Genomic DNA, 19920 nt, shown 5'->3' with positions numbered 1-19920 from the left:
TAAAGCAGGGTTAGGTTATAAAAAAAAATATCCCAAGCTTTGAACATCTCATGGAGCACTGTTCAATCCATCATCTGAAAATGGAAAGAGTATGGCACAGCTGCAAACCTACTAAAACATGGCTATCCACCTAAACTGACAGGCCGGGCAAGGAGAGCATTAATCAGAAGCAGCCAAGACTCTGGAGGAGCTGCAGGGAGCCACAGCTCAGGTGGGAGAATCTGTCCCCAGGACAACTATTAGTTGTGCACTCCACAAATCTGCCTTTTATAGAAGAATGGAAAAAAAAAGCCATTGTTGAAAGAAAGCCATAAGAAGCCCTGTTTGCAGTTTGCGAGAAGCCATGTGGAGGACACAGCAAACGTGCTCTGGTCAGATGAGACCAAAATTTAACTTTTGGCGATTTAGGGTGCGACTTGCAAAGACATCTGTGCATTAAGCCGCACAGATGTCTTCCAAGTCGCATCCGAAGTCGCATTTTTGTGCGGCTTTGTAATTGTGCGATTTCAGATGAAGTTGCACAATTTCAAAGCCGCAGTCAATGTGAATGGGGCTTAGTTATATTTTAACCTTCAACTTTATGTTGTTTAGTATTTACGATTTATTGAGAAAATTATTATTATTTTTTTTACATTTTTTAATTTTAAAGGGAGCGACACAGACATCGGGATAGCCGAAGATCGCCAACTCCTGAAAGAAGTTATAGGAAAAGACAAAAAAGGTATTTATATATTACAGGTATTTATAAAGCACTAACACATTACGCAGCACTTTTAGAGCTGCACGATTAATCATTAAAAAATCGAGATCTCGATTCACCCCCCCCCCCCCTCGCGATCTTAAGACCCCATTCACACTACCGCGACTTGTCAGGCGACTGGTCAGCCTGACAAGTCACGGTCCATTGTGTGCTACGGGAACTGTTCTGATAGGAGCGACTCAAGTCGCTCTGACTTAGAAAAAGGTTCCTGTACTACTTCGGGGCGACATCGGAGCGACTTGCATAGACATTCATTATATGAAGTCCGTGCAAGTCGCGCCGAAGTCGCGGTGCACGCGACTTCACAGGTCGCGATCTAAGTCGTGCCGCGTTAATGTGAACCGGCAGTTAAGCGGTTGTATACTGCCGAAAAAAAACAAAAAATAAACAAACCCTGCAAGACAAAGTCATAATGAGCTAGTATGCATCGCATACTAGCTCATTATGAAATACTTACCTTAAAACGAAGCCCCGACATGGATGCCCGAACACCGCTGTGGGAGCGGTCATGCTTTCTCTGTGTCTCTTCCGGATTCGGCGGCTCTGGCGCTGTGAGTGGCCGGAGCTGCGATGACGTCACTCCTGCACATGCAAGTAGCCGGCAAGGAACTCTGAAGGTCCGCCGGACCTTCAGAGCGCATGCGCCGCTAGCGTCAGTGGCTGCATGCAGGGCAAATATCTCCTAAACTGTGCAGGTTTTGGAGATATTAATTATACCTAAAGTTAAGCCTTATTATAGGCTTACCTGTAGGTAAAAGTAAAAAAATTGAGTATACTACCGCTTTAAAATTGCATGTCCTCGATTCCTACAGAGCCATTCTCTGCTCACTCATGGCTGTCAAAAAAAAAAAAAAAACTTCCTGCAAATGTTTATCAACATTGTTAAGGCTCCTAGATAACTATAAGGGCCGGTTCACATTTGTGCGGCTGCGGCGATCGCATGTAATTCGGAGCGCACTGCTCTTTCATTACATGCGATCGGATGTGCGGATGCAAATTCAGCCATACACTTTGTATGGCTGAATTCGCACTGCACCCGCAGCAAAGATGCACAGGACCCTTTTTTCCAGCCGCATCAGGATCGGATCGCACAGTGGTTCACACTAGTGCGATCCGATCCTGTGCGAACTGTCAGATCGAACTGCGATATGCGATCAAACTGGGGTTGTCGTTAACATTTAATTGACACCCCTGCGTATCGCATATGGCAGTGTGAACTGCCAGATGTGCTTTTGCGATGCGGGAACAGGCTGCGAATTCGCAGCCTTCCCGCATCGCACAAGTGTGAACCGGGTCTAAACACACTTTTTTTCTTAATGTATCATTTCCTTCTTTTAGATCAAAGGAATTAACTTCCATCTGTGAGTGCTGGTTCACACTTCTGCGATGCGGGAACGCTGCGAATATGCAGCGTGTTCCCGCATCGCATCCGCACATCTGGCAGTTCACACTGCCATATGTGATATACAGGGGGTGTCAATTAAAAGTTAACGACACCCCCAGTTGCGATCGCATATCGCAGTGCGATCTGCAAGTACGCACAGAATCCGATCGCACAAGTGTGAACCATTATGCGATCCGGTTGTACTGCGGCTCAAAAAAAGCCTCATGTGCGTGTTTGGTGCGGATACAGTGCAAATTCAGCCATACAAAGTGTATCCTCAGATCAGATCACATGTAATTAGGAGCAGTGCGCTCCAAATTACATGCGATCTCCGCAAACGTGGAAGTGTGAACCGGCACTAAAGGAGTGCAGTTTAACCTCTTAAAGAGGTTGTAAACCCTCTCTTAGAACTTGTACCTCTAGGTAAGCCTTTAATAAGGTTTACCTTATAGGTACTGTAAATATCTCCTAAACTTGCACCGTTTAGAAGATATTTACTTTTAATGCAGCCTATGACGTCATCGGTGCATGCGCTCTGAAGGAATGACCACTAGTGCCTTTCCTTCAGAGCACTGTGCCGTGAACGGCGGCTCCCGCGCGCATGTGCGGGAGTGATGTCATCGTGCCTCCGGCCAATCAGATGGCCGTAGGATGTGAACCAGGAAGCAGGTCGACCGAACATGTCGGCCATCCTGTCGCTGAGTGGGCGGCACTGCGGGGGCTTCGTTCTAAGGTAAGTATTTCATAATGAACTAGTATGCGATGCATACTAGCTCATTATGCCTTTGTCTTACAGGGTTTTTTTTTTTTTTTTTTTTACATTTTTTTTTTTTTTGGGTGAGTTTACTTCCCCTTTAAAGACTAAGCCTTTTTCTGACACTTGTTGCTTACAAGTCAAAGTCAGTATTTTTTTCTAGAAAATTACTTAGAATCCCCAAACATTATATATATTTTTCTTAGCAGAGACCCTAGAGCAGTGGTCCTCAACCCTGGCCTACAGGGCCCACTAACAGGCCAGGTTTTCAAGATAACTGAAATACATCCCAGGTGATATAATTTGCTGCTCAGTGATTGCAGTACTCTAGTCTGCATCTCCCCAAGGTAATACTTAAAATCTGGCCTGTTAGTGGGCCCTGAGGACCGGAGTTGAGGACCACTGCCCTAGAGAATAAAATGGTGATCGTTGCAATCTTTTATGTCACACGGTATTTGTGCAGAAGTCTTTCAAACACATTTTTTGGGGGAAAAAATGCACTTTTTAATGAATTAAAAAAAAAAAACTAAACAGTAAAGTTAGCCAAATCTTTTTGTATAATGTAAAAGATATTACGCAGAGAATCGTGAGGGAATCGTGATCTTTATTCTAAGCAAAAAAATTGTGCTTCTCATTTTTTGCAGAATCGTGCAGCTCTGAGCACTTAACATATTTATTATACATTCACATCTGTATAGTATTTTTCTAAGGTGTACTAATTTTGCTTATTATGGTTGACTGTTCTGTCTTTATAAATATTTTTGATGTTGTTAGTCTTTTCTGGTCTTGTTGCCTTTGTACTCTGGCCTGTTATCAGTTAGTATTTTTGTGGAGAAGACTAGAAGCTGAGAATTACAGTTAAAATGAAAAGAGGTTTCTAGGGGTTCCCTGGGAGAACTGTTCTGGCAAATTAATCACCTGCCAGATGCTGGTATCACTTGGCAGAGCCATTGATACTGAAGCCGATGGAACATCTCTCGCCTTCTCTTTTAGGTAAGTACCGTTTCCACTTACTAAGCTCATGGAATGGAAATGGGTAAATAAAAGTAGAGAGACTTACTCATACCTTTCCTTCAGCCTTTTTCCACTAGCTGAATCCTCTTGTTTATGGCCCCTTTCACTTGGGGCGGAAACCATCCAAGCGTATCCGCCTGCTCAGCTGACGGGTCAGTGTCTGCTTGCTTTGCAGAGGGGACACAGACACAGCCTTCTGCTTTCTATTGGGCGGTCAGATTGAAAAAGGCTGCATGTCCGTTTCTCTATTCGGCAGATCGGATGGCAAACACATCCCCATCCCTCTGTTTTTAGCGGATCAGATGCTGGCGGATGATAGCGGACACATGTTCACGGACATCCGCTGCCCCGTCAAGAACAATGGGTGGTCCGATCAGGTCTGCCTGAAAAACAGAGAGGTGGACCCGATTGGTCCACTGGTGTGAAAGGGGCCTTAGTTGTACCAGAAGATCAGGAAGCCATTGCTAGGTCTCTCAAACAATTCAGTTTTAAAAATAGACAAGTTTTGGAAATGTTGTGTTTGTACACCATACAGAATTCAAACCTAAATTAAAGACAAATTACTCTAAAAACATTATCAGTGTGTTCTAGCCAAGGCTTGTCCTCAAGCTTTTCTGATATTCTCCCCAATATGTTCTAACCCTGGCACAGTTTTATACATATTTAAAGCATTTTTAAACCTCAGACCAAAAATGTAATATATTGCAGCTTTGCAGTCATTAGATGTGGTGACCACATTCGTTTTCTTTTTTAAGCTCCCCCTCTTCTGTTTTCACCTAGTTATCTGGGCAGTAACGCACTTCTTGCCTTAGGGTGCCTGAAAAAGGAACAGAGACACATTTTTACAGCAGCATTGCCAGTCTGGGGGGAGTGCAGTGTTGGATGCACTAGCAGAAATAGATACTTTAAACCAGGCATGTCCAACCTGCGGCTCGAGGGCGGCATGCGGCCCGGAACCTCAGGCAATGCGGCCCACTGCCCCCTGACAATTTTTTTTTGCCTGGGAGGGAGGAATTCAAGTTGGGGGCACGGCCACAGCAGCTTCCAACTAACGGTAGGCAGAGGCTGCCTCAAAGGGGGTGGGGAGCATGTACAGTGTTTCTGACTCCTACCACCATGACCACTTCAAATCACTGAAGTGGTCGTGGTGGTTAGAGTGTTCCTTTATTATCTCTCAGAAGAAGTAAACCTCTGTATGCTGATTCCATTTCATTTGATCATCCTCTAGTTGTGTTAATTTAGTGCGGGGGGCGCGGTGGCGCGGCGGCATTTTATTACTTATATACCTTAACTATAGTATATATTTAATATGTGGCCCGAGAAAATTTCTCTACACTCAATGTGGCCCAGAGAATCCAAAAGGTTGGACACCCATGCTTTAAACAAACAGAAGCCAAACTCCAGCTAACACTTTATAAGCAGTTACAGCAAACGTTTTGTTCCTTTTGGGATAAAGGTTTTACATAAAATCTGACCTGTCAGTAGTAAATGGCTTGTCTCTTCCCTCTAATTGCTACATCTGCAGAGCAGTTTGTTCTGTTGAAAAACAGCAGACCTACAGGATCAGTAGGTGAAAATAAAAGAAAGAAAGCTCAAAAAATAAAACAAATACAGCCATCGCATCTAGGAACTGCTAAGCGGCAATATAATACATTTGCTTTTGGGTTTATAACCACTTTAAATACTCTTCTTTTTCCAAACTCAACTCCAGGCAGATATAAAAAAACACATTAATGCAGTTATGTGTTGTTTAAAGTCCATCTCCACATTTAAAAAAAAAAAATTAGCTCCAGTGGGTTTCTCTTCAGGGTGTTACAGGCTGTCATCAGACCCATTTTTTGTGGGCATGTCATCAAGCTGGGCTAGGCTCACATTACTCCTGGACAACGCTGCCCAGGAGTAAGGACCTCCTACCACCACTGCTGCATGAGAGCAACAACCCATAAGGTCTGAGGGCTGCCAAGAAGACAAAAGGAATGTGATATTTTTTATGCAGCCTATGTAAGTACCTAATTTGACCTAATACCAGCCTCTTGCAATGACCTGTACAGCAACTTTTAGACTGAGGGGAGGGAAAGCATTTGGAACCAATCAGTTGTGCACCAATTCCTGAGTTATACTAAAATATGCACACGCACAGCAAATTCAGCATTGTTCAGATCTGATCAGCTTCTCTGCTGCACACCTGGCCCCTAGTTACCATCTTCTTTTCTTATGTTATTAGAAGCTGTCTGTTTCTTCCAGGTTCTTGCATTCAACTCCCTGATGATGGTCCACCAATTACAATTTTGGATACCATATTTTTGCTGATGTCCTGGGTCAGGGCTTGACAAACCCCAGTTGCCAGGTTACTACAGCGACAAGAAATTGCGGTTTGGCCCTGAGCTGCTGCCTCAATGCTCCACATTTTTACCCCCTCTATGTATCCTGGGCTCTGCTTGCTTATCTGCATGCCCGGTGAATGGCATAGTGGTTGTCCCTGGGTAGACCCGTCCGATCTCTTCCCCTTCTTATTCCTGACATGTGATGTCACTTCCGGGTCCCCGTTGACAGTTTGCTGGCCATCAAGGCCGGGAAAGAATGTAACTGAGTGCGATGTGCATTGCATTACATTCACTGGAGCACAGGGGGGACATGCCAGGTCTTTTAGACCCTGGATGTCTCATTAAAGAGAAACTTTGCGGTAATATTGTGTGACATAAAATTTGGAACTACCACTATTTTATGTCTCCTTTCAGAAAATATATACTGTTTGGGGGTTTTATGTAATCTAATGATTTTTTAACCACTTGCCGACCACCCTTTAGCAGGTTTACTGCTACAGGGCGGCGGCTGAGAGCAGGATCATGTGTATATATACATGATCCCGCACTTCCGGGTAGCAAGTGATAATTTGCGCCACTGCTGGCTCACTCCCGCTGTGATTATGCACATCGGGAGCCGGTCAGTGGGCACCATGGACTTGATGTGGCGATTCTGCCCACGACCCAGAACGCTATCGTGTAAACGGAGCCTAAGGGTGCATTTGATCCCGAGCTGCACTGTGTATGTTTTATTATTATTTTTTTTTTCCCAAAATATTTTTATAGAGAAACATGGTAGACGTCATACAGCCAGAAAAAAACATTTAGAAGGTATGTATCTGTAGAATAAACAGTGTAAACGTAACCTAGTCCAGACAATATTACATTCTTACATCAGAACTAATGTTGTAAAATTAGTTTCAGGCCGGAACTGCGCAAAGGTCATAACCATTGCATATCAACGTGCTTGGAACATACGATATGCCGTAACTTGGAATACAGGTTATTATGTAGGAGAACTTTCGCAAAACAGGAGAGAGAAAGTCATGTGATATAACACAATAGGTAACGTCTGGGCGATCCCACAGAGGTTATGAGTCGCAGCCTGAGCGTCTAAAACTAGTCGGTAAGGTATGAAGAGTGACTACATAACGTGGGAAAACTGAACCTGGTCGCAATGCTCCATGAAGGGTATGTAGGGAGGGAGTCCCTGTCCTCGCTTTGCAAGGGTCCAGGGTCTGCCTCTGTCCATCTATTGGAAAGGAAAAGAAAAGAACAAAGAAAGATAAAAAAGGGGGGTATGGGATGAGGGGAAAAGGAAGGGGAAGGGAATGACTGGGGAGGGAAGGAGGTGGGGGGGGGGGGAAAGGGGGGATCCATCCGGGTCTCTGTCCCAAGCATGGCTGGAAGAAGGGCATCAAGGGATTTATAGTGCAAGAAAGCGGCGCGGATAATTGATGGAGGAATAGAAGGGTAAATTGGGGCGTCCTCTCACATTCTTCCCTTGTTTAGGGGTGAGAGGGGCTGTAAACTCTAATTAGGTATATTATTTACAGCTTCCATTCACTCCATCTGTGTAAAATATAAGTTGGGAGGGGTCCAAGTGAGCAGGTGGAAGAGGTAAGGGTTTTTCCAAACTATGAAGTGTGGCTGGCAGGAGTATTTTAGGAGTGAGGTGAGTTTGTTAGTAGTGTGTATCTGGATGAGGTAACAAAGAAGTTCCAAGGGTCCCATATGCGGGCCTATTTGTCAGTCGTGTCTCGTGTGATGGCAATCAGTTCTTCAAGTTTAGCTATTTTATCAATTCTCTGTAGCCATTCAAGTGTAGTAGGAGGTGTGATTTGATTTCCAATGCACGGGTATGCATGATTTAGCAGCATTAATTAAGTGTGGGATGAGCGTTTTGCAATATCGATGAGGTGGGATGTTGGTGTGGTGGAGTAGGTATTGTGCCGGTGAGAAAGATATAGGAATATCTACGGTTTTAGTGATAATATCATAAATTTGTTTCCGGAAGAGGGTTGAATTAGTGGGCAAGTCTAGAAGATGTGGAGGAGTGTGCCTGGGTCTTTGTGACATCTCCAGCAGTTAGCAGGGGAATCGGGCTAAAATTTGTGCAAGGTCGCCGGGGTTCTGTACCACCGAGTCAGGAGTTTATAACAGTTCTCCTGTGTCGAAAGATTCAGAGAGCTTTTGTGCGAAATAAGGCAGATATTACTCCATTCACGGTCAGTGAGCGAGAGATCTAGATCTGATTCCCATGCTGTAAGTTCGTTGGAGTGTAGTGGAGAATCCACAGATAGAAGGTTATAAGTGATGGAAATAAGATGGCATTGGGGAGAGTTACCCATACATAAACGTTCAAAAGGTGTTCGGTCCCTGGAGAGTGTACCCATCCGATTTAAGGTGTTCAAGAAGTGGCGAATTTTGAAATATGCCTAGCTGGGCATGGGGGAGCAGGTAGCATCTGGTCTGAGGTTAATGCGGCCTATAAGGGAACCCCCTTTGTACAAGTTGTGTGCCCAGGTCATATTTTCTTTCCAGTCGTCTGCTAGAAAGGTCGGTGACATGCCAGGAGTAAAGGCGGGGTTAGATTTGATCGGGGTCAGGGGGCCTGGGTTTGAGGACAAAGAGGACTGTTTACAAGCCTCTCTGAAGGAGGATAAGGTAGCGTTAATTAGAGGATGATTTTTAAAGGGATGTGGAAGTGTCACATGCGCTATCCAAGGCAGGAATTGTATCGTAGTTGAGGAAAATTAATTTTCTAACGAAATCCAATCTTTGCTCTTTTTATGGAGGAACCGATCTAGGATTCTTGTAAGGTGGCATGCCCAATAGTATTTTTTTTTAGTCAGGCAATCCGATGCCTCTGGCAAGTTTAGGTTTGGTCAGTAAGGTGAAGGAGAGTCTGGGACGCTTCTGACCCCAAAGAAATTTAGTGCATATTGTATTAAAGGATCGAAAAAAGGAGGAAGGAATTTTGATGGGGATCGTTTGGAGCGGGTATAGGAGGTGGTGAAGGATATTCATTCTAATTATGGCTGCTTGTCCAAACCACGAAAAATGTGGGTTGCTCCATTTTTTAATGTCATCTGTAATGGTTTTGAGCATGGGGGAGGAAGTTAATGGCGAAGAGATTCAAAAGCGAAAGGCTTGCCGGGAGATGTATATTTAGATACTTTATGGAGTCATGTTTCCATTGAAAGTCTTGCATTGGTCCACTAGTTCAGGAGAAAGAGATATATTGAGGACATGGGATTTAGAAAAATTAATGTTAAAATTGGAAATGTGTTGAAAGAGTGTTGAAAGAGTTTAATTTCTTTTAAAAGGGTAGGGATGGAGGTAAGTGGGTCACTGAGAAAGAGTAAGATATCATCAGCGAAAGCTGCAATTTTATATACGCGGGAACCAATATGTACGCCATGAATGTCCTGGTTGTGTACAAGGGAGAGTAAAAAGGGTTCCAGTGTAAAGATGAATAGGATGGGGGATAATGGGCAACCCTGCCTCGTCCCATTGCCAATAAAGAAGGCGTTTGACAGGTGACCGTTAACCCTGACACAAGCTTTCGGGGTGGAATATAAAGACCTAATGAAATTAAACATGCGATTTGGAAAACCGAGGTGTTGTAAAACGATTGCCAGTTAAGTCCAGTCTAACCTGTCAAACGTCTTCTCGTCGTCGAGGGAAAGCATGAAGCCTTTAAATTTTATAGATGACATCCAGTGGTGAATATTTATTTATTTTTTTTTTTTTCAAATTTAAATTTTTTAATTTTATTACAAAACGAAAAAGATTTTACATTTCATAAGATAACAGCCAACTAAAGTAATATACAACAAGAAAATGCACATTTAGGAGTAGAAATATTTATCTTTATCCCCATCCTAACTTATGGTGGCCTGATTTCTCTCTTTTCCCATGAAATGTCATTTTTTATACAATACAGCCTCTTACCTCAACCTACCTTTCCATTTCTCTTTCTTTTACCCCTCCCTACCCTTTCTTCCCCCCATAAACAATAAGCAACTATACCACACTCCCCTAAATAAAAAAAAAAACAAAAAAAAAAACCCCGATCCCTCCCCCCCTTTTTCTCAATTCCAATGGCAAACTTCTCGAACTTCCTTATTACTTTACTCTCTAAGAGTTCCCTTCTTCAGAGAGGATGAATACATTCCATCCCTCCCATGTCTGTCTATATCTCTCTCTATTATGATTTGCTGTTAGGGTCAGATCTTCCATTTTATTTATTTCCTCCACTTTCTCTAAAATATATTTATGACTTTGATTGTATTGTCTCGGGCTTCACGGCCTGGGACAAATCCAACTTGGTCTGTACTGATTATGTTTGGGATAATGGGGAGAAGTCTATTGGAAAGTATTTTGGCGAATAATTTTATATCAACATTTAACAAGGATATGGGTCTATAATTTACGACAGAAGTTGTATCCTTACCCTCCTTGGGGATGACCGTAATATGGGCTTCTAGTAGTCTATGAGGCGAGAGATGGGGAGATGACATAGAGTTTATGTTTTATATGTGAATTAAAACACAGCAGTACTTGCTCGTCACTGGATTTGGTTGGCAGCAGCAGCAGAAGCCAATGGCTCATTCTGCTCTCTGGTGAGGAAGGAAAGGGAGAAAGCAGCGCTACTACTCTCATGCACAGTGCTGGACCAAGATCTGGCTCAGGTAAGTATTTAGCCTGGGTGTGTGTGTGGGGGGGGGGGGGGGAGCTGAAACTTAAAGGTTTCTTACCCTAATGCAAAGCATGCATTAAGGTGAAATGTTTTAGCCTTTACAACCATTTTAAAGGAGAACTATAGACAAATGTTTTTTTAATTTTTTTTTTAATTTTGGATAGAAGGGAAGGTTATAACCCGTCAGTTTTTATTTTTTCCCATCTGTGTCTTGTTGCCACCAGAACTAGTGTCTCTATTGGAAGATTTCCTCTCTATTACCTTTTTTTTTTTTTTTTTGGAAAATATGTTTTATTGAAAAAAAATGCCAACAAGAACATTTTATGTAACAGTGTAGCAAAAGAGTAGTTGGTAATTAGAAAATCACAAACGCATCATAAATCAAGACAGCTTAAATCAATAGGTGATTTCCATAAAGTGTTTACGTTCTAAGAAGAGAGAAAGTAAGAAAATAGAAGAGGGTGTGGAGGAGAAAAAAAGGGGGGGGGGGTGAGAGGGATTGGGGTTGATACTCTTGCAAGGAACGGGAAGAGAACAGTCTAAAACTAGGATGACTCTATACTGGCCATGGTACATGTTATGTGTAGAACCGTGGTTTGATTACACCCGGGGAGGGGGGGGGGGGGTTGGGGAAAGTCCATGAGCTTCGGTACCATAGGGATAGTGTAACTTGCGTTTCCAGATTCCGATGGGATCAGATCTTAGATGGGGTAGTCTTAGACCTTCAGAATTCCCAGCGTGTTTGATAACGCTGCTTGCAAGTACCATTATATTGGAAAGATGTCAACAATGTTTATTTCATCCTTGTGAAAGGTCCGCTCTATAAAGTAGTGCCATCTAGCAATGAACCGTTTGGTGGAAATACATTTTCTGGCTTCTAGGTCTGGTTTTTCCATAAAGAGTAACATTTTCAGGTCCTTGCAGATCATAGATATTATCGGGGGGGTTGCGGAAGTCCATGTTTTTAAAATGGCTTTCTTGGCTGGCAGGCAGCATAGGTAGATCCATTGGGGTAACTGTGTGGGTTTCTTGCTTGTTGAGGGCAAGGTTTGAAGTGGTCCTTCGCATCCAAAAAGTAAAAAGTGAGGGGATTTGTCCAGGCGAATGCCCGTAATTTAATGGATAAAGTTCAAGACTTGATCCCAGAATTGGGATATCGAGTGACAGTGCCAGAATCTGTGGGCTAGGCTTGGTCTGTTTTTACTGCATTGGGGACAGCTAGCCGAATTTCTAGGGTCGTTCGAGTATATAGGCCCTATGGATAAGCTTAAACTTGGTTTTTCTCCAAGTTTCCAATAAGACGCATTTCCTTAATTTCCATAATTTCAGGTAACCTTGTTAGATATGCTGGGCCAAGTCGTCCAGGGGAAAGTCGGTGCTCCAATTATCAAAGAGTGTTTCCACCGATAACTTATTAGTGTGCACTAGGAGTTGGTTGTAGATGTGTGAGATGGATTAATTTCTTCGTTTCACCATGTCATCCACCACTTGTTTTTGAAGGCTTTTACTAAAACTGAGAGAGCAGGATTTGAGGCCACAGCTTGGTGGTAATATATCAGGTGAGACGGAGGTAGGTTGAACTCCGTAGCCATATCCGAAAACGGCTTTAAAGAGTCGTCTCTGTCGTGTATGAAAGAGTATACTGTTGTAAGGCCATTTTGTGCCCATTGCTGATAGGCCGCATATTCCATTGATTGTGGAAAAGATGGGTTGCCATGCAGCGTTGGGTATTTGGAGATATTGTTTGACGTTCCAAGGAGTCTCCGTACTTCTCTACATGCTACTATTGTATCACGGAAAAGTATGTGGTGTTGGAGAGACTTATGGGCCATACACACTATAAGATTTTCTGAAGACATTTTCCTTTAGATTTACCAAAACCATATAATATGAGGTCAAACCTAAACACTTTCAATTTGTATGCAATCTGTCAGGCCCTTGCACTACATAGAAAATGTAAATCTGAAGGAAAAAGTCTTCAGAAAATCTTATAGTGTGTATGGCCCTTTAGGGAGGGATTTCAGGTTGCTGTGTAAGATACATGTCAAATGTAGCGGGTGTACTGCATAAGCTTCGAGGAGGTAGTTGGAATACGTAGAGCACTCGGTAATCCAGTCCAGACCATAGTGAAGGAGACAAGCTAGATTGTAAAGTCTGATATTGGGCAGGCCAACTCCCCCATCGCTCTTTGGAAGGTGCAGTTTGGCGACAGATATACGGGATCTTTTCTTATTCCAGAGGAAGGAGGTTATGGCTCGAATGATCAGACGTCTTTATGTTTTAGGAGAATAGGAATTGTTTGGAGAGGGTATAACAAGCGGGGGAAGCTCACCATCTTGACCAGGTGGCACCTTCCGAAGAGCGACAGGGGGAGAGTCATCCACATATCCAGCTCTCTGATAATCTTTTCAACTTTATTACCTTTAATGGGACTACCCAAAATGTGGGATTTTCGTTTACTTTCAATTTTAATGATAATAGTAAGCAGGACAAGAGATGGTGTATCTCCCTAACAGGGGCACAGACCGCAAAAAAAAAAAAAAAAATAGATGTTCTAATCCATCTCCACTCTGTCCAAATCTAAAAAAAACGTTTTTGCCTTCAGTTATACTGGAAGGCTTGATGTGTTTGGTGTCAATTTATTCGAAAATATGTATTCGATAAACATAAATAAAATTGTGCAAATATTGTGCTTCATCAAAAATTTTAACTACCGCCGTTTTATTCTACAGGGCATCTGCTTTTAGAAAATACATAATTGTTTGAGTTTAAACTAAGTAAAAAAAAAAATGCTGATGTGCAAAAAAGAAAAAAAAAAACAGAAAAGTGCCTTTAATATCACTTTGAAGAAAATCTTTAGTGATAGCATACACTTTCATTTTCTAACGTCAGCATTTAATAACAATACAAACAGTAGTTATTTTTAACAATCTAATATAAGCTTCCTTGCATGTTGTGAGTTCTGCTTGCCTGCTGGCCATATCTTTCCACAACTTCCTTGATTCTCTGCATGCTTTCCAGCTTCTCCTCTGCTGTTTACTTTAAATCTCCAATGACTATATATCCCACGGTACCTTGCTGTCTGCAAGCAGTGATTCCTTTACTGATTCTGCCTCCTGAAGTTTCTCCTCTCAACTCCTCTGTAGTTTAGAAGGCAGGCTCTGTGAAATGTGTACAACAGCAAGGTGTCCCAAACGCTAAGCCCTAGTTTGATACACACTGCCCCTATGCCACAGTCACCCTGGTGCAGCCGTCACTGTTAGTATTTGGAAGTACTAAAATTGTCAGACAAAAGATAAGACAGCGCTATCTGGGTGGGATAATACCCACTGTATCCATATGAATTGTGAAGAGCTAATGAAAAGTCTCAATGCAGTTTAATGGTAGACAACTGCGTTAAAAACCTTTGGTCATTAAAAGTCAATACAGTACCAAGCTGGTGGGTCCAGATGCTAAAGGGTTTATAGCCACTAGACCGGTGGAGCAAGATGGAATAAGATGGCCCTGGTGTACAGGTTAACAGCTGTTCGCACCAAGCCACGGACGTATGGGAGCCAAGCCGGGTCCCGCCGGCGCTCCTATGTGACGTTGCCACAACGCGATTGCGGAATGTACAATGGCACCCTCCTAAAAATGTGATTTGCTTATGATGAGTGGCCCAGCCATCACATCTTGTTCCATCTTGCTCCACTGGTCTGGTGGACATCAACCCTTTTACATCTGGACCCACCGGCCTGGTACTGTATTGACTTTTAATGAACAAAGGTTTTTAACGCAATTGTCTACCATTAAACTGCATTGAGACTTTCTATTGCCTCTTCACAATTCATATGGATGCAGTGGTTATTATCCCACCAAGATAGCGCTGTCTTATCTTTTGTCTGTGAAATGTGTGACACAGCAGTGCCTACCCACAGGGCATAGTAAATTCATGTTGCAGAATTTAAAGTTTTAGTTCACGTTTACAGAAAATCTGTAGCTGACCTTACAGTGGACCCCCTACTCATTCCGTCCCGCTATACTGCTATGTCAAGGACTGGAATGCCGATTCACTGGTTCGGGGATTTGAAATCCCCGTGGCTTAGTCTCCGTTCCATACCCTCTCAGCGGTCACATGGATGGCACTGACCGATCAGAATCCGCCTAGCCCATCCTGTCAGCGCTGCAAGGAGAGGAGAGAAGGCCACGAGGATTTCATATCTCTGGAATTGTGAAGCAGGGTTCCGGTCCCTAACAGAGCAGGATCGCGGGATTACAGTCCAGCAGTCCAGAAGGTTAGGTGTAAGTTCACCTTACAGATTTTCTGTAAAGGTGACTTTACACTTTAAGGAAGTTCTGTAAATGTGTAGGGATCACTCAGATAAATAGGATTAGGATAGAAATGATTGAAATTCAATCTGAAATTAAATATATGATTGTAAATTTTGACTATAGATACATAGATAAATATGCCACCGTATACATGTGGAATTCCAGCAACCCTTAATAAAACATATTTTATAGCAGAAAATTCAATTTCTAGCTACACATGAATAACGTCAAACAAATATAATCTCACAAGATGATTACAAATAACTATGGCCTATAGAGTTAAATATTTGCAAGATCCATTTATAAAAGATAGCTCAGGGCATAATAATCCTATACTAATACCATAAAAATATATCTATTTGACACATTCATTTAAAATGACTTACAACCAAAGGATGGAAATATGTTTTTATATATAGTCACGGAAGGCAAAAAAGAATACTAAAAACAATGTGTAAGAATTCATACATTGGAGTACCAAATTTTGCGGCTTTTGTTCGGACATTAAAATAGAACAGTAAGCAGAAAAGGAATCCTTATTTAAAAACATTTTCCAGTATTGTTTACCCATCCAAAATGTGTTTTAGGTCGGTAATTGTATTTAAGGCCCTGTTGACACCTGAGTGTTTTTCAGCTCGTAAAACGCTCATCTCTAAAGTCTCAAAATGCCCTACAAGCAAAACCCTGTTAATTTCAATGGCCCCTATTCACATATGAGCGTTTTGTGACCTGAAGCAAAACGACTGAAGCTCAAAAAAGTACATGAGCTTCTTTTTTTGGCAGATTACAAGCATTTTTTTAGATGTCAATGCCTGCCTCCAAACACCTGCAAAAAACGCCTGAAAAACGCCCCCAAAAAACCCCCTGAAATATGTTTTTAATGTTCAGAAAACGCATGCTTTGCTCAGGCAGGACAAAGCAATAGATTTGTTTCAATGCTACCCTCCCCAGCAGCACATGCTTGCCTTTCCCATGTCCTTTTTCCCCACACTGTTCTACTGCCAGGAGTGAGGAAAGTAAGCCTGTGTAAGTGCCATGTCACTCTAGTGGAACTAGACACTAGTACTGTCTTATGAGACAAAGCATAGTGAAAATGTTTTTCCATACTCTGTAAGGTATGGTTTTCTCTTCTGGCAGATGAATGGAGTGGGGAGGGTGCAGAGGAAAAGTGAAGGTTGCCATTAAAGCCAATTTGTTGCTGTGCTCTGAATTGACAAAATACAGGTTTGCTTTAATTTACACCTATCATGTCTTCTTGAATACATTTTTTGCCTTTCACAATATACAAACACAGTATGTTGTTTTTATCAGGTGACTGTGTTAAGGCCTGAGAGAGGCATCCTTTAAAATATTAAAGGCGGATTTATTTATTTTTCTTCAAGAGCTGGTTCACATATATGTGATGATAGACATCGCATGTGATTTGGAGCGCTCTGCAAATCACATGCGATGTCTGTGCGATGCAAATTCAGCTATACAGATTGTATGCTTGAATTTGTATCGCATTTGGACACAACTCACACAGGATCCTTTTTTGGGTCCGCTCAAGAATCGGATTGCATGGGTGTTCACACCTATGCGATCCGATTCATGTCCGAACTGACCGTTCGCACTGCAATATGCGAACTGATCTGGGGGTGTTGTTAACTTTGCATTGACACCCCCAGCGATTCGCATATGGCAGTGTGAACTGCCTGCTGGTTGAACGCTGTGCTCCTGCAGTGGATTAGCAGGGTTCCCGCATTGCATATGTGTGAACCGGGACTAAATCACATTTTCTTGCTTTGTTTAATGGTTTTGCACAGAGTATCCCCGATGGTCCTCCACTGGCACTCCTGGCTCCTCCCTGCTGCTAAGTGTCTCCATAGCAAGCTGCACCCGAGCAGGCTCATTCCCGAGCTGCTGCTGTGTGTGTCCATTCACAAACAGAGTGCAGCTCGACCCTGCCCCTGCACTCTCCACATTGGCTCATTGGCTTTGATTGACAGGCTCTCGCTGCTGTTTCAGAAAATGAATAGGAGACCGGGGAAAGCTGCTGCTCTTGTGAACATTGCTTTATCGAGAGGGGACTCAGGTAAGTATTAGAATGCATGAAAGTAAAAAATCTTGAGTCTTTACAGCCACTTTAAGGGCTCTTTCACACTAGCAGTTGGGAGGTACAGTAAAACCCTGCAATTGAGTTACATTTTTACCGCCCTCCCGACTGCTATCTCCTTAGCTGCAGAGGAAGCGACTGGGGGTGTAAAGATGGAAATTATTTCAGTTGTGGCAGGAAGTTTACCCCCTCTCGATTTTGGTGGGTGTAGCATCACCAAAACTGCAAGCACATGCATTGCATGCTAGTGCAGGAGTCAGGGTGTTAAAGCAGGTGCTAGGGAGGTGATAAAACACCTCCTCACCTCTTGTCTAATGCTCTCTGAAGAGGGATGCAAACATGGGATTGCTCTTCAGAGACCAAAGCTAAAGTGAAAAAAGCCCTTAGAGGAATATCAGTTTTTTGTCTCTTTTTCGTCCAGGGGTCACTCATTAGGATTTATGTAACATTGTAAAATTCATAAGGTGTTGGGGAGCAGCAATGCGAGCTATTAAGTGTGCAACCAGCCCAGAATATAAAGATCACAGTACAAGCTATAGGATTGGTTGTATCATCTTTCAGCCAGCATCTTAAGCTCGCCATAGATGGATCAAAATTTCGCTAGTTCAGCAGGGACCGTCCAAATTTTAATCCATCCATGGCCGTTTCCATTCGAGAGGAGTCGATCTATTAGTGGACTCTTCTCGAATGGGACTGTTGGTATATTTTAATTCAATCCGCACTGCAGCCAATTTGAGTCCCTGTTGTCAGAATACAATAGCATAGCAGGAAGCACATCACCTCGCTTATGTGATGGAGGATTCCATTAAGTATTTTGATCATCCCCTTGATAATGTCCGGTTGGACGAAAGGTATCAGAGCGGAGTTTCTGGTGCTGACGTCACACCGCTGTCTAATCCCGGGTTGGCAGCGGCTTTCTATGAAAGTGTTTTTGTTGTGATTTATTTTTTCCATAACCTTTTTATTAAGGTGACTGTGACACAACATAAGACAAATGCACATTTCTCGATCTCATTGAGATTGAGTTGACAACCAGAATGGCCTCCTGGATGGAGTTCTTTTAGATGGAGTTTCCCGGTGTACATCAAGGAGATGACTCCAGAATAAAAGAAGGAGAGAAAGGAAGAAAGAGAGAGAAAAAGAAACAAAAAAACAATCCCCCCCCCCCTTCCCACCCAAAAAAATAAATAAATGGGGGTGGGGGGGATATGTTAGGGGGAGGGAGACCCTGTCCCACTCTTCCCTTTGTAGCGTTATCTCCAGAAATGCATAGTAGCACAGGGGCGCCACCATTTGCCTTGTTTTCCAGACTAGAGTAAGGGCACAAGGAAAGTGAGATAGTTTACCATGAGAGAGACTCTTGTATCGTTCCGTAGTTTTTAAATGAGACCAGCAAAGCCATGTGGATGTAAACTTGGGCAATCTGTCTTGTGAAATATGAATCGGCTCCTCCATTTCCTTTTCCTTTTCTGTTTTTCTTTTTTTGCATGCTAGTCTCATTTTGAAAACCAATAGGTTACTAATGTTAAGAAAATTCTTGTATGACCGAATACAACTTTGGAAGTGATGTAATATATTGTAATGTATTCTTTCATTTCTGAGAATGCGTGGTCTTGGTCACACTGTTTTTTTCATACAAATACCATACTAATTTCACAGAAATCCTATGTTCTGTTATCGTATGAAAAACATTTTCATGCTTGTCCCTTCGGATATTTTTGCATGAACTATTGTAATAGGCTCTCAAACTGTGTGCGAATGATCGGACTTATCCGATTTTCTTATCGTGTGTACTAAGCATTAGTGGCTGGATCAGCAGAAATAAATGAAGGCTCCTTTTACACAACCGCTCTGATGAGGTCCGCCTGTCAGTTTTTTAGGCGGCCCTGATGGTACAGTCCATTCACCCCTATGGATCAGTGGGTCTAAATGGACTTGTGTTTACACCTGCCTACTGCCAATCTGATCCGCTGAAAATAAAAAACACAAGGGGATCCGTCTAGGCGTATCGGATATAATGAGAAAAAAAAAGACAGCGCTCGATTCAGGGTCCCAATGGATCCAAAAAGGGAGTCTAAATGTATCGGTGCTCAGGCTCCAAGTGTCCTCTGATCGATAAATGCGGATAAGTGTAAGGAGCCGCCACATCAGAAGGCAGTCAGCTGTAAACAGGCAGTGGAGTTTGTTTTACTCCCTGCTGCCCATAGAGCAGACTGGGCTCTGTCTGTGTCCGCTCTGCAGAAACTGAGCAGATACAAACCTGTCATCCGTCCGCTCTGCTCCGATCAGCAGGGGATCAGCTGACGTATCCACTGCTGATCGAAACAGAGTCCTCATGTGAAAGGGGCCTAAAGCGGTATCAAAACCAAGCATGTAATATATTGCAGCTTACTAATCATTAGATGTGGTAGCTGGATTCATTTTTTTATTCTTTAGGCCAGTAACACAGCTCTGGATGAAGGAGCACAAGGGGCACATTTGGACAGTAACATTTACAGTTGGGGTGGGGGCAGATTTAGATACCTTAGCAAATAATTTACAAGCAGTTAAAGCAAACAGCAATTTTTTTTTTTCTTTTGGGGTAAAGGTTTTAC

At 42.7% G+C, this 19920-nt stretch overlaps 1 protein-coding gene across 1 annotated transcript in view; it reads left to right on the top strand.

Moving 5' to 3' along the window:
- Positions 1-19920, top strand: part of DROSHA (drosha ribonuclease III) — a 649328-nt gene that overhangs the window by 17548 nt on the left and 611860 nt on the right. Inside the window, exon 3 of the mRNA XM_082259249.1 lies at positions 650-721. Within this exon, the coding sequence (XP_082115375.1) occupies positions 650-721 (72 nt within the window). The remainder of the gene's footprint in view (positions 1-649; positions 722-19920) is intronic.

This window comes from Pelophylax lessonae (assembly GCF_965119305.1).
Source record: "Pelophylax lessonae genome assembly, chromosome: 5".
NCBI lineage: Eukaryota > Metazoa > Chordata > Amphibia > Anura > Ranidae > Pelophylax > Pelophylax lessonae.
The sequence above is the reverse complement of the archived record's forward strand: the minus strand, read 5'-3'. Positions and strand labels throughout refer to the sequence as shown.